Raw genomic sequence first — 19,955 nt, forward strand, 5'->3', positions numbered from 1 at the left:
TTATACACTCAGGAAGGCGTTTCTTAGTAGAAAACTAAGAGAAAATGAAATAATGAGGAAAAATTTATCATCCTGCCCATATATTTAAAAAAACAAAATTAAACTACAAATGAACCAGGTAAGACATCTAGAATGAACTTACTATATAAGAGCTCTTACAAATTAGTAAAAAATAATACCCAACACCCCAAAACAAGATGTCATAAAAGAAAACCAACACCTAATCCCACCCCCCCCTCAAATTTTTTAACTATCCAATAGACAAAGATTATTTCACCATTGCAAAGGTACAAAAAAATGAGTGCTCTAACTTCTGGTGAGGTATATTAGGGAGGCAATCAGAATGTTTTAGTGTTCTGACCTGAGTCCTACTATTTACAGGAACCCACAAATATACAAAATAATTTGTGTATACTGCACAAATGTTTACTGCAAGCACCTCTACAAGAAAATATATAACTGAAATACTTAACAATAAAAAACTGATATATGATAGAGTGAATACTGTACAATTACTAACCATGTTGTAGAACATAGACATGGGAAAATGATTGTGAAATAAAGTGGATGACAGACCACCACATGCATGACCCAATTTTATTAGTTAGTAGTATATAGTATATATACTACTGCTGAGGATATATATATATCCTTTTTGCTGCAAATCATTCATAAGATTAATTCAAATATTCTAGTACCTTCTAACAACTGATTGGTATTTCTTCCTTTTACTATCAATAATTTATACCCACTGCTTCTAAAATGTTTGTAATTTACAAAATGCTTTCAATGCAGGTAATTCATTTGATTCTCAAAACCTAAGAATTTTTATCGTACCTTTTTAAGATGAGAAAACAAGATCAGAGGTTGGCTTGTCCAAGGCTCATTAATTGGTGACTCAGAGACTCAAACCTCGTAAGATGCTTTCTTTCCTCCTGGTCAACCCTACTTCACCATGGGAAACGACTCTCAAAGCGCCTAATGCTTTGTTTTACTAGTAATGACCCAATAAAAATTTAAATTCCAGCTTTGCTAAACCAAAAAAAAAAATTTTTAATCCAAGAGGGCAGGTCTAACCCTTAAGTGCTCTATATTTTTAGTAATACCAAATAAGCTTTGAACAGAAATTGAGTTCTAGGGATATTTTATTTAGAAAAAGATACTACTGAAGCCACAAGATTTTAATTTTTTCTTTAAATGCCACACTGATTAGATGTAAGATAGTCCTGAATAATAAAAGTATTTACACATTGAATACAAAATAAATATAAAATAACTGAAAAATTAGTTATCCAGTGATTCATTTTGCATTTCCACTGTTCACCTTCTGTTTCATTTTTCTTTGTCTTTTGTAAACCCTTTTCTTTCTTGCCTTCAAATCAACTTTTGGCTCTGGTTTTATCCACTGTATTTCTATAGGTTTTTCCTCAGCTGGTGTAACAAAAACATCTGCAGTGGGATCATATGGAAGAATAGTCTTTGGTTCTTTCTTTCTCAGTTTTTGTACCTCTTTAACTTGCTGTTTCTCCTTATATTTTGCAGCTGTGATGGATCTTATGACACGCCGATGCTAGAAACAAACAAAAAAACACATTAGATGTTTTTGAAATATGAATAAACATTTTACATATGGTAGCAAGAACATAAACTTAGGACCTATTTCCCTTAAATCCTGGGAGCAATTTAAAAAAAATAAATACGTAAGTAATTTGCAAGACTGTATGCAACAAAACCCAAAGTCAGTTTCACAGTTAAAGAATAGTAGTTACCTGACAAAAATTCTTTGGGCCAGACTTTTGGAACATGGAAGACCACTAAACAAAAACAGCTTACCATGTTTGGTGACTGGTAGTGAGGATTTTCATATAAAGTTGGTCCTCCAAAACTTCCCTGGAAAATCTTTATGAGATTTAAGACGAAACGAGGTCCTATTTCTACAAGAGCAGCATCTTCTTCTATGATCTTTAATAAAAAGAAAACATTTCATTTTGGTTTGGATATACTATTCCTAAAAGGTATATTGGCTAGAACCTCACTACAAATGAGCCTAAAAAACTGAAAATAAAAATTAAGGTAGAGGTGAAACCCGGCAAGTGCCAAACCATCAGCATTTCCTGAAATATATTAGTTACAGTAGTTATCAGGAAAAAATAAAAAGGCTTTTAAGTATTCTTTTAAAACTGAGAAATTTAAATTTGGTTCATATCCTGCTTCTCACAAAGCATGCATCCTGGAAAACCACTGGTTAAATGTTTTTAAAACTGCGATTACTGTAACAAAATGTATTGAAGCACACTACAGGGGACCCTTCAAAAATTGTAATCAACCCCTAAGTTGTTTTTATAAACTTAATCAAATGAAGTTAAAGGTATATAAAAGTATAGTACAGGGTCAAATTTATTTTTGAATGGCTACTGATTGAGGCCACTTCTGAACTGCAAATATTAACACTGTATATTGTTTCAGATATGTCTGCCTTCAGAGGTTAGGGAGTATGTTGAGCTCCCTTTGCAAGGTACCCGATATAACAACCCATGAAGAGCCCAGTCTGCTTCACATGCTGCCTGAAACCTGGGATGTTTTTCCACCTCCCCACCTCTCTGCAGATTTATTATTATCCTGCCAAATTCCTTCTTCAAGATTTTCAGAATCACCTCTCCTCCTGAATGAGTCACCGTGTGACTCACCTAATAGTTCTCATTAAATGCCTTCTATAGAGGTTGTTTTTCTAAGTTTTAACCCTACCCCACAGAGATTCTAACTCCGCTTACATTTTACCGTGTCCTTTATAGCATCTAGCACAAATTTAGAACTCAATTGCTTCTCGGATCTTCAGACTATCTCCTTTTAAAAAAACTAAGTATATGGTCAATATGTAGTGGTATTGTTTGTCCTAATTTATTTCAAAATATAATTAAAAATTAATTAAAGCTAACCTGAAAGTTTCGAAACCATATCCTATTATCCAAAACAGTGAAAGTAAATACGTGGTCCACAAATGGTTGGCTTTTGGGATGGTAGCGTGGTGTACTAAAGATCTAGTGGGGGGGAAAAAAGAGTATGTTAGTTCCTTATTCTACGATCCAACCCGTTTTAGTTTAGATCGCTGAGTTAAGAAAAATTCCAAAGGAAGATACCGATGTATAAAATATTACCAAAGGTAGTTCCTACTTACCTGAATTAAGAGTTCTTTTAGCAAAGCATAATGTGGTAATTCATCAAAAGCCTGTAAAAATAAAGTGAGCATATTAATTGTCAATAGCAAAGTGCTTTGTTTAAAACTGTTTTATGTTCACTAAACTGACTTATACAACTAACTATACCCTCGAGAAACCACCATGCAGAGTAAAAAGTTAGACTTCTCACACTAACGGCAAAACTTACAGGGTCAAAAGACAACAGGGGCCGAGAACCTTTCAAACAGTTTCCAGTCATCTTTAGTTCAGCGAGGGTATGAACTAGAAAAGATTATATTAACAAGAAAAATAGTTATAATTTTAGCACAATTATTCCAAAAGTTTTTCAATGTTCTCATAAAATTTTAAACTGAGTCAACTTACTATTTTGAACTAGGAATTTAGCAGATGGTCCATGAGGTGAATTTGAAAGCCTGAAAAATAGGAAGAAAGCCTTTTAATTAGAATCTAAAATGTAGCAAATGTTTACTTTGTATTTATAGTTAAAAAGATACTATAATGTGCTCATAACATTCATATATTTAATTTTTTTGAAGGTTTCAACTTTTGTGAAATGAAATGAGTTCACTTCATCCCCTGGCCCTGTCTTTTTACAAAAAAAAAAAGCCTGAAAGGCGTCTGTAAGAGGTACAAAGAATAAATCCATTTAAAAGAACAAGTTCCACACCAATCTTACTTAATACATTCTCTTACCACATATAGAGATCTTGTTTCTTCTTAGCTTCAAAATAGATACATTTATTGCAGTTTTTCATCTCACAAACCTAAATGGAGCAAAGTATAAAGAAATGAAGTAGGTAAAATGAGATCTACAGCAACTCAATGCAATGAATACCAATATTCTTCCAAAAAACTTAAGCAAATTAATGAGCTACAAAAGTCTAAATCTAGTAATTGTATTTACTCACAAAAATAAACCTTTTCAATTCCTCTGGGTATTCTGCCCAAGGTAAACTCGATTCTCTGCCTGTCTCTGATGTAAACATCTCCTCTTTTGGGCCCAGCATTTTAAAGTAAACGGGCCTCACTTCTGACTGCTGGGAACCTCTTTTTCTTTTTTTTCCCCCCTATTTATTTATTTATTTATTTATTTTTATTAAATCTTTATTGTTCAGATTATTACATTTGTTCCTCTTTTTTCCCCCCCATAACTCCCCTCCTTCCAGCTCCCACACCACCCTCCGCCCTCACTCCCCACCCACTGTCCTCATCCATAGGTGCACGATTTTTGTCCAGTCTCTTCCCGCATCTCCCACTCCCCTTTCCCCCCCAAGAATAGTCTGTCCATTCCTTTTCTATGTGGGAACCTCTTTTTCTGACCAGTCATGTACAAGCTACAAAGACTGAAAACAGATACCCTAGGGGTACTGCACACTATAATGAGCCTCACTACTCCGTAGGCAAATACAGTCCTTATGGAACCAAACACATACTTTGTAATGGTAATTCTGATTTTTAACTTTTTCATTTTTTTAATTTTAAGATCAAGAAACTTAGGTTTTTTTCTTCTTCATTTATACTATCAATTCTGTGGTTCGGTTCTGTAAAATCACTCAAGGATTGGTGAAAAACAGAAGTGTACAAACCCTATTTTAATTTGAATTAAACTTCAACATCTTGAAGGTTTACAAACACACTTAAGAAATATACAAAAGCAAACAGGAATAAAGTCCTGTAGTATTGTAGTAATTCATAAACTACCTGGTATCTGATGTAGTATTCAAACTCTAAACTTTAAACCTAACAACTTAGAAAGTTCATAGGTCCATTGCTTTTCTTTCTGGTCTTGGAATGAACCCGGCAACACTACGTTGACCATTTCCCAGTCCAACCTGAGCTGTGGGAAACCCAGGCACTGCTTTAGTCTCCTGTGTTCACGACTATTCTAAGGCTCTGCATGGCCTGCCACCCCCCGGAGCAGGCAGCTCCACGGTGACAAGGGGGCTGCTCTGCAGACACTGTTTCCACAGCACCTAATGCCATGACCTAGCACAGGTTCAACAATTTGTGCTGAACGGATCAAAACCCTAAACAGCTAAAGAAAAGTATCTTTAAAAAATTCTTCTAAGTTTTAACCTCATCACTAAGTATCTTAAGAGCAAGTACGCATACATCACTCTACTTAACACTGGCAAAAAGCTTTCTACAATGTGGGGTTTTAAAAATACTTTTATTTTATCTTATACATGTTGACTGATAATTCTGTATGTGTACCCAAGTATGATAAAGAGAAGAATGACCAAGAAATAATACAGAAGCACTAAACTGTAAGACGTAGACAGTTGAGTACTATTAACAATGTAGAACAGTGATGGCGAACCTATGACACACGTGTTAGAGGTGACACACGAACTCATTTTTTTGGTTGATTTTTCTTTGTTAAATGGCATTTAAATATATAAAATAAATATCAAAAATATAAGTCTTTGTTTTACTATGGTTGCAAATATCAAAAAATTTCTATATGTGACACGGCACCAGAGTTAAGTTAGGGTTTTTCAAAATGCTGACACGCCGAGCTCAAAAGGTTCGCCATCACTGATGTAGAAGGTAGATTATTGAAGATTTAATAAAATCTGAGTATCTTTTATAAAGCAATGTAAAAGTCATTGAATAATTGACTTCCTAAATATAGTGTTCCCAGCATATTTTACTTTAATTACTTTCTAAAATTACCTCATTAATCACAAATAACTTATCTTTACGATCCATTTTAGTATCTATAAAAAGGAAAAAAGAAAAAGAAAGTAAATACAAGATTTCTAAGCATCTTCAATCAAATCACACATGCTTTCTAGAAAATTATTTCTAAAGTGTTTTTGTAATCTTCACTTTAATGCAATTCTGTCAATATTCAACATGATTAGATCTGAAAACACATGACCTCTTGAAAATCTTGATTCTTTTTAAATGTAAAAATGAGTAATGAGCCCTGGCCAGGTGGCTGAATTGGCTGGAATGTCATCCTGTGCACCAAAAGGCAACGTGCTTGACTCAGGCTCAGGGCCCATGCAGGAGGCAACCAACTGATGTTTTTCTCTCACATCAATGTTTCACTCTCTCTCTCTCTCTCTCTCATTTCTCTCTTTTAAAAAAAGCAATTAAAAGTAGTCCACGAGAATTATAAACAATGATCTAAGCAGTGTTTCCTCAGACTTTATGTATTCCGTGAATCCCTTTCAAAAGTAAAAAAATTCTCACAACTGAACATCATGTTCTAGGACTCCAGTTTACAAAACACTCAAACTAAAATTTGAAGTAATGAAAATTTCTTTTAAATATGAATCACAGTTGCTAAAGAAAACTAGTAAAACAAAGGATTTCATATTATCACAGGAAAAAAGAAAACCGATATAAATTAAAAAATTTTCTTATTAGTGTCAGAGATCTGAAGATGTAGTAGCATATCCGAGTTCAAGTTCAAGAAACACTAATTAGTAAAGAAAGACCTAAGTTACTATCTAGAATCAACACAGACACAGAAATAGCTCCATGATGGCACTGGCCACAGTTCCAAACTTAAAACTAGATATTCTTCACCTGCCTGTAAGATACCTCAGTGCTAAAAAGATTAGCTGGACACTGAGGAGGAGGAGGAGTCCCACCTAAAGGTGCCTGAAATCCTGCTCCAGGTCCATTAATCTGTAGATGAGGACAGCTGTGGATTGTAATTTAATGCAGAAAGCAACACACGGCAGCCCCGAGTCATTTAAAGGACAAACCAGGACGGCTGAGAGCATTGCTATGGAGGCATTTCTTCTGGACCCTCAAGAATGTTCCAGGGCCGAAACCGGTTTGGCTCAGTGGATAGAGTGTCGGCCTGCGGACTGAGGGGTCCCGGGTTCGATTCCAGTCAAGGGCATGTACCTGGGTTGTGGGCACATCCCCAGTGGGAGATGTGCAGGAGGCAGCTGATCGATGTTTCTCTCTCATCGATGTTTCTAACTCTCTATCTCTCTCTCCCTTCCTCTCTGTAAAAAAATCAATAAAAAAATATATTTACAAAAAAAAAAAGTGTTTAAAAAAAAAAAAAGAAAAAAAGAATGTTCCAGGAATCAGGATCTTTGTTTAAGAAAGTGAAGAGAATCTAAAATAATAAAAGCGTAATATGCTCATTAGACTGAATGTCCTTCCTTTGGGACAAAACAGCAGCGGGCAGGTGGCGCAGCGGGCGGGCGGCACAGCGGGCGGGCGGCACAGTGGGCAGGAGCCGCGGCAGAGGCGGGAGGGTGCCGGGGCCCAGGCCCTTGCACAAATTTCGTGCTTCAGGCCTCTAGTGTTCAATAAAGTTTGCAAAGAATTCCTGACAAAATGTTAACTGGAAAAATCTTGACACTTAAAAAGATATACTTTTGAGAAAAGAGTACTGGTTCTTGACATCACAAGATTGGAAAACTGATGTGTGACTTGAACTGGAAATATATAAATATGCACTTTTGTGAACATAAAATTATAAGTACATATAACATAAAGGCACCTGCTTTAGAATGAGGCATCAACATTCTTAAGTCTTGCATTAAATGTCTTGTTCTGAAATTTATTCCTCTGGAAGAAAAGATGAGAATCCGTTCCTTATTTTTCCACTTGCCCTAAAGAAAAAAAAAATGTTAAAAGATTTTTAAATCTCAGAGTGAGCCTACCTTGTTTGTTTGTTTGTTTAAAGCGTCCAAGTAGCAAGCCAACAATCCTGACCAAAACTTTAATTCAACCTCTCAGTAGCATTCAGACCTCAACTGCCACCCAGAAATCCTCTCTTTGGCTTCCTTCCCGTTTTCCTTCAGTGTCTCCAATTCCTCCTCCTGACTCTAGATCAGCCATGGGCAAACTATGGCCCGCAGGCTGGATCCGGCCCGTTTGAAATGAATAAAACTAAAAAAAAAAAAAAAAAAAAAAAAAAGACCATAAACCCTTTTACGTAATGATGTTTACTTTGAATTTATATTAGTTCACACAAATACTCCATCCATGCTTTTGTTCCCGCCCTCTGGTCCAGTTTAAGAACCCATTGTGGCCCTCGAGTCAAAAAGTTTGCCCACCCCTGGGCTAGATTCTTTCTTAGCCTCTTTTACTTCTGTCTCCCTAGGAGAGTTCTCATAATCATTCAAACAGCAGGAGCTGTCAACTCTACAAAAGGGTAAAGAACTCCGTCCAGTCCTACTAATCTCAAACTCAATTCTAGAATGCTAAATCTCAGATCTGGTCAATTCCCGTGTTCTTTCTTTTTCTGATGATGTCACCGCCATCTCAGTCCCCCAAGCTTTGACTCTTCCTTGCCCTTATTCTTTCATCCCAGAAGCACTACTAAATGCTGTCAATTTCCTTTGCAACAGCTCTTAATCCTTTCCTACACCCACTGCACTCCTTCAGACCCTCATAGTCCTATTCCTACTGCTAATCTCCTAACTGGCTAGCCTTCCTGGCCAGGAGCCCCGCCAACAGACGGCTGACAGCACCAGCTTAACCTTAAAGCTCAGCTCCCATCATCCTACCTCCTAGGTTTTTTTAGACAAGGTCCAAAATGGCAAAGCTTTCCAGTGGATTCTAAAACGAATTTACATTTTCACCTCATATTATCCCAAATTAACCCTACACTTTAGCCAATCGGGTTCTACTTTTTTTTTTGAGTGTGCTTATTAAAGCTGTGGAATAAAAGAAGGGCTTAAGATAGACGAAGCATCGGGAGAGACTAGGTGGAAATGCTTTGGCTCTCAAGAAACATGACGGGGAAAATATGAGCCGGGGTGGGCGTATGTGAGCTCACAGCCAGGGTCAGAGAAGGGGCCCCTTGAGACAGGTTCGGGGGTTGGCCCGGGATGAGCTGTTGCTGCCCACTGCTCCCCTGGTTCAAGTCCCACCGGGTCCCTTACAGTTCAGGAGATGTGTGCCTGTGGGGTGGGGTGGGGAGGGGAGGGGAGGGGAGGGGAGGGAAGGGAGCAGGTGTGCGCCTGAAGAGCACCTGGGTTAGTTGTTTTAATCCTCAGCGTTTCACACACTTCAACACCCCTGATCAGTTTTCTCTTTCTCTCCCTTGTATAGTTCCCTCTCATTTCTGAATACCAGAATTCTGCCCTTACTTTGAGATCCAGCTCAAAGGCTAAATAATTCCTTTACGATCCCTTACCCTATATTATCCTCGGGTAAAAGTAACCTCTACCGTCTGTCCTTCAACGGCATTTTTCAAATCAAGACTCGCTGATACCAGATTTCGTATCAGATCACTGCGACTATCATACTCTTCCTTGGTCCTTAAGGAAGAATGAGAGCACTAACATTTACTGAAAATATACTACATTCTTCCCAACAAAAAAGGCGATCACATTTCCTTCCTCTGAATAGGCAGATGAGAAAAAGAGTCCGGGATTTCACTGTTAATTAATGACAAGGCTAGAACGTAAACTCGTCTCTCATTCCTCGGAGCTAACTCCCTCCCCAGTGCCTGCCCGTGCACCACAGAGGGCCACCTACTCACCACTGATCAGGAACTAACCACATGACCGCTTGAAAACCTCATTACTCTTTAGGGTACACGCTAAGCTGGGGGGCACGGGAATTAACCAATCAAAAGCACTTCCTGTCTGCACAGTCTGCGATCTAGCAGCTCACTTCCTTTAGAATAAAAACCACCAACTCCAATGAGTTCTTTCTTGGGTCTCTTTCTAAACTCCAACGGTTCGGGGAGAAAGGAAGAGGTCGCGGTCCAGTGCTGCCATCCCAAGGCCGGGAAACCGGACTCCGTACAGCGCCCGACCCGCTGGCTGTTGGATAAGTAAATCCCACCTTCTACCCTCGCTCCCGCCGGTTACCCCTCGAGCTAAACACCCGACAGGTCGGCGCCAGCAGGGGCTCCGTTGGTCGGCATCGTCCCGACCCCAAAGGGGTGGCGGCTCCCTTCCTGACGGGAAGCCGTAAGGGGGCAACGGGTCCCTCACATCGCTGTTTCTCTCTCTCCCTAAAAATCAACAGACATCCTCGGGTGAGGATTTTAAAAAAAACGAAGTCCCAGTCCCAAGGACAGTACTCTTCAAAGCACCACATAAGCTTCAGGCCCCAGCCGCTGGCTATGGAAGAACATGGGAAGACTAGTGACTGTTCAGGGATAGAGCCAATATCTCGAAACAACTTTGGGGGGGGACGGGGACTAGAAAACAGAACCGGAACCGAGTGCTCCCGAAGTCGTCGATTTCCCGCGAGCACGGTCGCTCGGCCGGACGCCTCCCGGGGGCAGCCTCGTGCACGAGGGTTAGATGGGAACGCGGTGGCCGGTGCGGCCGGGAGAGCTGACACCCAGCTCCCGCAACACAGAGCCACTCGGAAGCCCGCACGGCCGTGGTTGGGTCGGTGACCCCGGGGGAGACGCCGGCCGCCGGCCGCAGGGGAAACCCGGGGGCAGCCCTCTACCTTGCAAACGGGGCCTGGGATGCGATTCCTGTCTTCTTCCTCCGCCTCCTCTGCCTTGTCGCGTGGCTTCGCTGGAGGCCTGGCATCTTTTCCGCTCTTTCTCGGCCTCTTCGCCGGGACCGCCAGGCCTCCACGCCGCTTCCTCTTGGTGGCCGCCATCTTGCCGCGCCGCCCCCGCTCTGGGCCTTCCTTCCGGCAGTGCCGCTAGCGCCCCTTTCCCGTCTCTATGGTCCCGCGCGCTCGGCTCTGGGTCCTCCGCCAGCCTTTGGCGCCTCCTTCCGGTCGCCTCTCTAGGCCGCGCCCAGCTCTATGGTGACGGTGGCCGAGACGGCCCGGCGGTCTGAAAGCCGTGGCGGGAGCGGGTCCACTTCCTCCCCGTTTCCCCGGGAGCTGCACCTCGCCTACCCGGTGACCTGGGAAAGGATCCCAGGCGTCCGGACCCCACCGCGAAGGTACGGTTTCCGCGCCTGGGACCCGGGGATCCCGGGGCCAGTGAGCAGATGTCACCCGCCCCCTCCTTCCCCCCGCGGCGGCGGGCTGGGGAGTCGAGTTGCCTGGGACTCAAGTGGGCGTCCTCTGAGAAATTGGGGCTGGTCCCCCACGTCGCCGGGCGCCGGGCAGCTCAGACCGACTCGGTGGGGATCCTTGGCCCCGGTTCGACGTGGCGAACCTGGCCGTAAGAGCTGTTACCTTACCGGTTACCTATTTTCACGATTCACATCTTTTCGTGTATTAATGTCCTCTTACCTTAGACGAGGGAGCCGTCCGGCACTTCCCCCCAGTCACAGAGGCGGTTGGGTGGCAGGGATAGGGTGCAGCCCCCCACCCCCGGCGCAGCGGAGGCCGCGGGGGGTCGCGCCGGCGTTGATGGGTCTTGCGGGTCCCCCAGGTGCTGCGGGGCCCCCCGGGAGCAGGTGCGGGAGCAGGTGCGGCGGCGGACGATGCCCCTCGTCGGCCAGCGGGTCCCAGACGACGGCGGCTGCAGCCTGGTGGCCAGCCTCGACAACGTGAGGAACCTCTCCACGGTCCTGAAGGCCATTCATTTCCGGGATCACGCCACCTGCTTCGCCACTAAGAATGGCATCAAGGTGACGGTGGAAAATGCGAAGTGCGTGCAGGCGAATGCTTTCATCCAGGTAGGTCCGTGGACAGCTCCGAGCCGGTGCCGTGGATACGCCGCGCCCAGTTCAATGAACCCAAGGCTTTGGCGGACGTCATCTAACGTCCATCTAAGCTGGAAAACAGCAGGGCGTTTGTTTGGCGTTTTTGCTTTTTTCTCTCCGTTACAAATTCTTTTTAATGGTTAAAACTAATAATATCCAAGGTTTATTAAGAGTCCAAGCACTCTTGTGAGTGTTTTCTGTATTGAACTCGTCTAATCCTGACAATAGTCCTGTGAGGTGGGCTGCTATTCCCATTTTACGAATGTGGACACTGAGGTGCAGCTTAAGTGCGTGGCCACCAGTCCCGTGGCTTGTAGGCGGCTGAGCTGGGATGGGAACCTAGAACATTTGTTTGCAGAGCGTGTACTCTGTACCACTAGTTCCCTTATTAAAAACTAGTTTTCCCTCTCATTGGTTATAATGTAACGTGTTTGTTCTTACAAAGTTACATCTGTATGGTTCAGATTTAATTGAGCATGTTTTTGAACACCTCAGTGCATAGTATGACTTCAGGGATAAATGAGACATGGTTCTTGTTCTCAAAAGAAATTGAAAACTGTCACCCATGCATTATCAAATTGTTTGGCAATTTTCCAGGTGACCTTAGCTGTATTGATGGCTCCAAAAAGGGGACTGGAGAATCACAAGGGGGATAGTTTAGATCCAAGAAACTAGATGAAGTGTTGCATGGACCTAAATCTCCATTATACGGTTAACTATTGACTAGTGTTATTTTTTCATTTATTTATTTATTTATTTATTTAAACAAATCCACTTTTCCTTTTTTAATATATTTTATTGATTTTTTTTTACAGAGAGGAAGGGAGAGGGATAGACAGTTAGAAACATCGATGAGAGAGAAACATCGATCAGCTGCCTCCTGCACACTCCCTACTGTGTATGTGCCCGCAACCAAGGTATATGCCCTTGACTGGAATCGAACCTGGGACCCTTGAGTCCGCAGGCCGACGCTCTATCCACTGAGCCAAACCGGTTAGAGCTATTCTTTTTTTTTTTTTTTTTAATATATTTTTATTGATTTCAGAAAAGAAGGGAGAGGGAGAGATAGAAACATCAATGATGAGAGAGAATCATTGATTGGCTGCCTCCTGCACACCCCCTGCTGGGGATCCAGCCTGCAACCCAAGCATGTGCGGTTAACTGGAATCGAACCCGGGACCCTTCAGTCTGCAGGCTGATGCTCTATCCACTGAGCCAAACCAGCTAGGGCTTGACTAATGTTATCCTAATGGATGATAGTTGAAAAAGCTTAAGATGTGTTGATTGATAATCAAATTATTTTCATGGGGTTAGCATAATATTTTTTTTAAAACATAAAAGTGAAATCTAGAACCTTATGTGAGATCTCATTCTTAAGTATACTTATTTTTTCATGTTTACTTTTTTTCATAGGCTGGAATATTTCAAGAGTTTAAAGTTCAGGAAGAGCCTGTTACTTTCCGAATTAATTTAACTGTCCTTTTAGACTGCTTATCTATTTTTGGATCAAGTCCTACGCCAGGTGAACCATTTAATTATCATTATAATAATTAACTATTTTTCTGGACATAGAATGGCCAGGAAATGTTATTAAAATATAAGTACTTGTAGGGAGTGGCTATCAGGTCAAGCCTGGGATTGACCTGTGGCAGGGCCACAAACAAGACCCAGCTTGAAGGGCAGAGCCCTCCTAGCATAATTAAGCTTAACCTTCTAGTCCTCCCTAGTTCCTTCCTAGGTAGCTAATGGGCTGTGGGAGGTGTAGCAAGTGCTGCCAAAACAAGTGAAACTCACAAGAACATTGTAAACTGTGTTGACCACTTCCTTGTTTTGCTTTGTGTGCTCTGACTGTAAAATAAAGCTTCGGCTTGCAGGCTGTGTCTCTCTGTGTCCTCATCCAGGCTCAGGAGATCCACCTAGCCCCAGCTGTATTCTCTTTGTCTGTCTGTCTTGAATCCTTCACCATCCCTCCTCAGGCTCACTGAACCTGGCTGTGCTGGACGCGGTTCAAGTACTATCAGCATTTCTTTAGAAAATGAATTGCCAATTCATTTTTCAATGGTGACAATCATGGATTCTGACTTTTTATAGTATTAATTGAAAGTGTGCTTATGGTTCTTTTCATATTTGCAAAAAGTATTTATATTCATCTTTTTTCAACTTACAAAGCTTTTAAATTTGAACTAGTGCTCGTTTCAGCAGCACATATATTAAATTTGAACTAACCAAAAGAAGAGTTGAACTTGTCTTAATTGTCTTTAACATTTGTGAAATGTTTTACTTGCTTCTCTTCCCTAACTTGTCCAGAATTATACAGTTAGTGGTAGAGAAAAATAGAAACCAATTCTCCTGACTCCCAGTTTACTGCATTCAAAATGTTTTCCCTTTTCTCCCATTAGTTCCTGTTTATAAATTGTCTATTTTCCTAAATGCTTTCCTTTAAAATATTTATGTTTTATTTGTTTAGGGAATTGTTTATGAATAGGGAATTTGGTTGCTATGGATATACTAGTAAAACTACAGGGAATTCCCAGAAGAATGATTTTATTTCATAAGAAAGGAATTGAGATTAACAGGGAAAAATTCAGTTACGATTCTCTAGAAAATATACTTTAATTTTATACTGACACTTCCATTGTTGTTAATTATACATTTTCTTTTTTTAATCCTCACCCGAGGATATTTTTCATTGAATTTTAGAGAGAGTGGAAGAGAGAGGGAAAGACAGAAATATCGATGTGAGAGAAACACATGGATTGGTTGCCCCCTGCACGAGCCCTGACCAGGGCCGGGACAGCGGAGGAGCCTGTAACCTAGGTACATGTCCTTGGCCGGAATTGAACCCAGGACCCTTTGGTCCACAGGCCAAGGCCCAAACTGGCTAGGGCATTCATTACATTTTTTAATGCAGCTGGTTTTTCATGAAAGCATCTGCCTTCCCCCCTTCCTGACTGTGGCCCTCCATCTTTCAGGAAGCTAAAGGAGCTAGAGCAGCCGTGGGCAAACTACGGCCCACGGGCCAAATCCGGCCCGTTTGAAATGAGTAAAACTAAAAAAAAAAAAAAAAGACCGTACCCTTTTATGTAATGACTAGAGGCCCGGTGCACAAAAATTTGTGCACTCGGGGGGGAAAGGGGGGTTCCCTCAGCCCGGCCTGTGCCCTCTCGCAGTCTGGGACCCCTCGGGAGATAACGACCTGCTGGCTTAGGCCTGCTCGCGGGTGGCAGAGGGCAGGCCCAATCCCTAGGTGCAGCCCCTGGTCGGGCGCAGAGCAGGGCTGATTGGGGAGTTGAGGCGCCGCCCCCTGTCATGCACAGAGCAGGGAGGATTGAGAGGTTGCGATGCTACCCTCAGTCACGCTCAGGGTAGGGCCGATTGGGGGGTTGGGGCACCGCCCCCTGTCACACTCAAGGCAGGGTCGATGGGGAGGTTGCGGCACCACCCCCTGTCACGCACAGAGCAGGGCCAATCAGGGGGTTGGGGTGCTGCCCCCTGTCACGCACAGAGCAGGGCCCATCAGGGGGGTTGGGGCTCCGTACCCTGTCACACACAGAGCAGGGCGGATCAGGGGGTTGGGGCGCCGCCCTCTATCACCCACAGAGCAGGGCTGATCAGGGGGTTGGGGCGCCGCCACTGTCACACTCAGGGCAGGGCCGATGGGGAGGTTATGGCTCTACCCTGTCACACACAGAGCAGGGCCTGTGGGAGGTGGGGGGGTTGGGGCGCCGCACCCTGTCACACACAGAGCAGGGCCGATCAGGATGTTGGGACACTGCACCCTGTCACACACAGAGCCGCAGGGCGATCAGGGGGTTTGGACGCTGCCCCCTGTCACGCTGATCCGGTGCCAGGAGGCCTCATTGCTCCGCTGATCCCAGTGCTGGGAGGCATATTACCCTTTTTCTATATAGGATAGAGGCCTGGGGGCCGGCTGGTTTGCCCTGAAGGGTGTCCTGGATCAGGGCGGGGGTCCCCACTGGGGTGTCTGGCCAGTCAGGTGAGGGGCTGAGGGCTGCCTTCAGGGTGGCGATTGACTGAAGCTCCCAACCGCTCCTTTTTTTTCTTTTTTTTTTTTTTTAATTCTGGGCCAGCTTTAGCTCTGGCTCTAGCTCTGAGGCCTCGGCTGCTGAAAGCTGGTATCTGATTTGTTTGCCGTTCTATAATCGAAACAATGTATAACTCCAGCTCTGAGATCCCAGTGGGGTTTTGTTTACCTTCTATATTTGTTACAAAGTTTCAAACTGCCGGCTCAGAGGCCGGCAAGTCAGGCGGGGAACGTTGGAGTCTGCAGTCCCTGGAGCAAGCAAGCCTCATGTTCGCTTCCAGCTGCCTGGCTGCCGGCCGCCATCTTGGCTGACAGTTAATTTGCATATACTCACTGATTAGCCAATGGGAAGGGTAGCAGTCGTACGCTAATTACCATGTTTCTCTTTTATTAGTGTAGATGTTTACTTTGAATTTATATTAGTTCACACAAACACTCCATCCATGCTTTTGTTCCGGCCCTCCGGTCCAGTTTAAGAACCCATTGTGGCCCTCGAGTCAAAAAGTTTGCCCACCCCTGAGCTAGAGTGTCCTGTCATACCCTCTCTATCTAATGGTTTGCAGTGTTAAAACCTCCATGAACCTTCCTCTCTTTTTCTCCCAATTTGATCTTAAAATTTTGGAAAATGTAAGAATGTCTCCCAAAAGAAAAGATTGGAAGGATCCTTAAAGTCAAGCACGTCAAACTCGTGGCCTGTGAGCTGAGGGTTTGACATGCTTGCTTATAGTGAATACACTGGCATTTAGTACAGATAATATCAACGCAATCCACTGTTGTACAAATTAGACCTTCAAGAAACATCATGGTCTATTCTGCAACAACTCTGTGACTTGCAGTATCAGACCATGTACTCTCCGTCCTGAAATTGTGTGTACATATAATCAAGAAGGTATTTCAGAGGTGTTCTGCCAACCTGGAAAAGGATTTCAGAATTACATTACACTTTGTTCCCAATTTTCTTGCAATTATGTTTGGAATTCGCTGATGACAGTATGTACATCAGGAAAGATGTGATCCTTTCTTATAGAGACACACATTTATGCTAGAAATTGGGCAGGATAAAGTGTTCTTGAGGAGTTTTATGTGTCATTTAACAAAAACCTGAACCCAGAGGATTACAGCTAAGTCCAAAGTGTTATGCATTTCCATTGCAGGGAATTTAACTGCACTTCGAATGTGTTACCAAGGTTATGGTTGCCCCTTGATGCTATTTCTGGAAGAAGGAGGAGTGGTGACCGTCTGTAAAATCAATACCCAGGAGCCTGAGGAAACTCTGGATTTTGATTTCTGCAGCACCAATGTGATTAACAAAATTATTCTGCAGTCAGAGGGGCTCCGTGAAGCATTTTCCGAATTGGATATGACGAGTGAGGTCCTACAGATCACCATGTCTCCTGACAAGCCTTATTTCAGGTACTTAAAGGCAATGCACTTACAACTAATGTCCTTTACTCCTTCTTCCTATTTACACATTTGCTAAGGATGTAGGACTTACATAGAGTGTTATCCAGGGTCTTAGAATTTTCAGAACTTTAGCGAGCTTTTACTCTTCTGCCACACTTTTATTGATCAGGGCACTTAAGATCGGGAAAATTAACTCACTAGTTAATCTTCATAGCTGCAGAGTTAGGCAGTGTTGGTTTCTAGATGAGTAGCTCGGTCTCCTACTTTAAAAACTAGTGGTCTTTTCATTGTTGTACTACTTAAACTGTTGTAAATAATGTCAGAATATTAATGAGTAAAGGGTTTTAAATATCTGCTTTAGAAGAACTGAAGGCCCTTCTCATGGCATTAGGTAGTTAAATATTTCGCTCAAGGTCTGTTAAAATATTAACCAAAATGCAAATCAGTGGAACCCTACTTAAACAGTGATATGAATTAAAGTTCCAGGCACTTACTAGTAAACAGTATTTCAGAGGGTCCCCACCTATATGATCTCGCTCAGCATGGGTAGCTGGAAGGTTCCTGGTTGTCTTTCATCTCCGCTGTGGGAAATGATTCCGTGGTGGAGACCTGAATGCGCTTCTTAAGGCAGTGTCTTCTGTATTTGGATCCTGGTGTGGCTTACTGTTGGACCAATGAATAAATGACTTCCTCCTTTTCTACTGTAGGTTATCTACTTTTGGGAATGCAGGAAGCTCCCACCTTGACTATCCCAAAGATTCTGATTTGATGGAATCCTTTAATTGTAACGAAACCCAAGTTAACAGGTCAGTCTGGTGATGAAGAGGTGGTAAAATACCAAATTTCTATTGAATAAATTTTTTAAAATTTTTAAAACTTTCAATCTGTTGAAAAAAGTGTAGTATTTTTAAAAAATGAACAGTAGGTTCTGGGTTTACTTGGGGATTTGGGGTTATAGTGGATGAAATTATTTTTAATGAAGAGAAAATATTAGCAAACTGACTAAGTATTGGATTTTATTGTACTTGCTACTTGGTAGTTGTTGGCTAACTTTTGTTCTTTTCTGGGAGTTCTGAGCACAGTTGGACGTGCGTCCAAATAACAGCTGTTTATTTACTCCTCTACAGATACAAGATCTCTTTACTGAAGCCCTCGACGAAGGCATTGGTCCTGTCATGCAAGGTGTCTATTCGGACAGACAACCGAGGCTTCCTCTCGTTACAGTACATGATCAGGAATGAAGATGGACAGATATGTTTTGTGGAGTATTACTGCTGCCCTGATGAAGAAGTTCCTGATTCAGAATCTTAAGTACGACTGTGCACTGTGACATTTTATGTCGACATTCACAATAGGTCACATTCTCATTCTTATGATTTCATACTGCATTTCCCAAACGGAAGAGGCCTGGAGGAGACTGGAGCAAGATCCCTGTGCCCTAAGTCACTGTGGAAGTAGATGTTTCTTGTAGTCACAGATGACCCAGTACTGGACTATCCTGTGGTCCTGTTTTTTGAATTCATAGGAATTATTAAGAGCCATGATGAATAAATTATATATTCTATTTAAGTAGGACATTTCAAAAGGCTGAAAATTTAAAGTTTGATGGAGCCATATGTGAAATGTTATTTTATTTATTTATTAAAAAAAGCAAAGGCATGTGGGTATTGCTTATTAGTTTGAATTCTGGAGAATATATCTTAGCACTGGTTCTTAAAGGGCTATGCCCAGACCAGCACCATCAGCATCACCTAGAAACTTGTCAAAAACTCTGCGAGTTGCCCAGCAAAGCAGGCCCCTAACTCTGGAAATTCTGATGTATGCCAAAGTTTGAGAGCCACTATGTGAAAGGATACTGGAGAAAAAAAAAAGCATTTGATTACATTGAAGTGGTTGCTTTTCTTTGTAATTTCTCCACAAACTTTCTGAAACTTAGGCATCACCAAACAAGTCTGAATATATGACTTATTTTTAAAGTATTTATTTTGAAGACATGAACAAGATACAAAATAGTCTTCAGAGTTAGAGGTTTTCTTGTTCTCCAAACTATCCAGTATAGTGAGTCCTGCAGTGAGTACTTTCTAATTCCTTCTATTTCCCTATAAGCGTTTCTCAACTAAACCAAGGTGGAGCAAGCCATTGCGTGATTTTGTATTTCTTGAGTAATTCACAATGAAATAATTTTGTGGGATGTAGATATTTAATAAAGTATAATACTGAAATTGTCTGACCTGTTTACTAGTAGGAAAAAAAACATCTAAAATGAAGTTTCTGTACCAGGTGACAACAGCTTCGTGTGTGTCGGTGGGAAGGCACCATTGATTGGCCTTTTGGGTGGGATGGTTCTTCATGGGGAAAAACTCATCCCAATGCAAGATTCATCTAGCCTCCCTGGTCCTGACCTACTAAGGCTGTCATTATGACCATCCTCCCCCAAAATAAAAGTGGCCCCTCCTATTGATGGTTGAGAACCACTAAATAATATTCACCACAACTGGAGGGTATATTTGGAATGCCACCCTTTAAAATGGGCCACACAGCATCTGGGAGATTGGTTTGGAGAGAATTGGAGCCAAGCACTTCAGAGAAAGACTCCCCTGGACAGCTGTACGCACTGTTCCCAAACACATTCCCAGTCTGTATTGAGCCCAGGGTGAGTATATACCAGCTAACACGTCCCCCAGGCAATCTCAGGATGCCTGGCTGGTAGGCACAAAAGAAATTGGAGTTTTGTAAAGTATAGTATGT

At 42.3% G+C, this 19,955-nt stretch overlaps 2 protein-coding genes across 2 annotated transcripts; one reads left to right on the forward strand and one right to left on the reverse strand.

Moving 5' to 3' along the window:
* Positions 1 to 1,127: 1,127 nt before the first annotated feature.
* On the reverse strand, positions 1,128 to 10,787 carry BRIX1 (biogenesis of ribosomes BRX1). The gene is made up of 10 exons (XM_070411848.1): positions 10,596 to 10,787; positions 7,675 to 7,786; positions 5,874 to 5,917; positions 3,891 to 3,961; positions 3,561 to 3,610; positions 3,385 to 3,458; positions 3,176 to 3,226; positions 2,937 to 3,038; positions 1,834 to 1,962; positions 1,128 to 1,570 (listed from the first exon to the last, which is right to left on the reverse strand). Exons 1-10 carry the CDS (start codon positions 10,752 to 10,754, stop codon positions 1,301 to 1,303), a joined length of 1,062 nt encoding a protein of 353 aa, XP_070267949.1. The 5' UTR covers positions 10,755 to 10,787; the 3' UTR covers positions 1,128 to 1,300.
* Positions 10,788 to 10,900: 113 nt separating this feature from the next.
* Positions 10,901 to 19,432, forward strand: RAD1 (RAD1 checkpoint DNA exonuclease). Its single transcript, XM_070411849.1, has 6 exons — positions 10,901 to 11,047; positions 11,485 to 11,731; positions 13,172 to 13,280; positions 16,958 to 17,216; positions 17,915 to 18,013; positions 18,335 to 19,432. The coding sequence occupies exons 1-6, from the start codon at positions 10,905 to 10,907 to the stop codon at positions 18,516 to 18,518; spliced, it is 1,041 nt and encodes a 346-aa protein (XP_070267950.1). The 5' UTR covers positions 10,901 to 10,904; the 3' UTR covers positions 18,519 to 19,432.
* Positions 19,433 to 19,955: the final 523 nt, after the last annotated feature.

This window comes from Myotis yumanensis, unplaced genomic scaffold, assembly GCF_028538775.1.
Source record: "Myotis yumanensis isolate MYYU_CA2020_CCGP unplaced genomic scaffold, mMyoYum1.0.hap1 SCAF_4, whole genome shotgun sequence".
NCBI classification, from domain to species: Eukaryota; Metazoa; Chordata; class Mammalia; order Chiroptera; family Vespertilionidae; genus Myotis; species Myotis yumanensis.

What these genes read in the sequence shown, in the direction of transcription:
- RAD1 (XM_070411849.1), top strand. Translation starts at nt 10,905, where the DNA reads ATGGTGACGGTGGCCGAGACGGCCCGGCGGTCTGAAAGCCGTGGCGGG. An exon ending in GTCCGGACCCCACCGCGAAG is followed by an intron (nt 11,048 to 11,484) that starts GTACGGTTTCCG and finishes CGGGTCCCCCAG; the next exon opens with GTGCTGCGGGGCCCCCCGGG. An exon ending in AGGCGAATGCTTTCATCCAG is followed by an intron (nt 11,732 to 13,171) that starts GTAGGTCCGTGG and finishes TTTTTTTCATAG; the next exon opens with GCTGGAATATTTCAAGAGTT.
- BRIX1 (XM_070411848.1), bottom strand. Translation starts at nt 10,754, where the DNA reads ATGGCGGCCACCAAGAGGAAGCGGCGTGGAGGCCTGGCGGTCCCGGCG. An exon ending in TAAATTCCTAGTTCAAAATA is followed by an intron (nt 3,459 to 3,560) that starts GTAAGTTGACTC and finishes AATCTTTTCTAG; the next exon opens with TTCATACCCTCGCTGAACTA. An exon ending in TATGGTTTCGAAACTTTCAG is followed by an intron (nt 1,963 to 2,936) that starts GTTAGCTTTAAT and finishes TTTTTATTAAAG; the next exon opens with ATCATAGAAGAAGATGCTGC.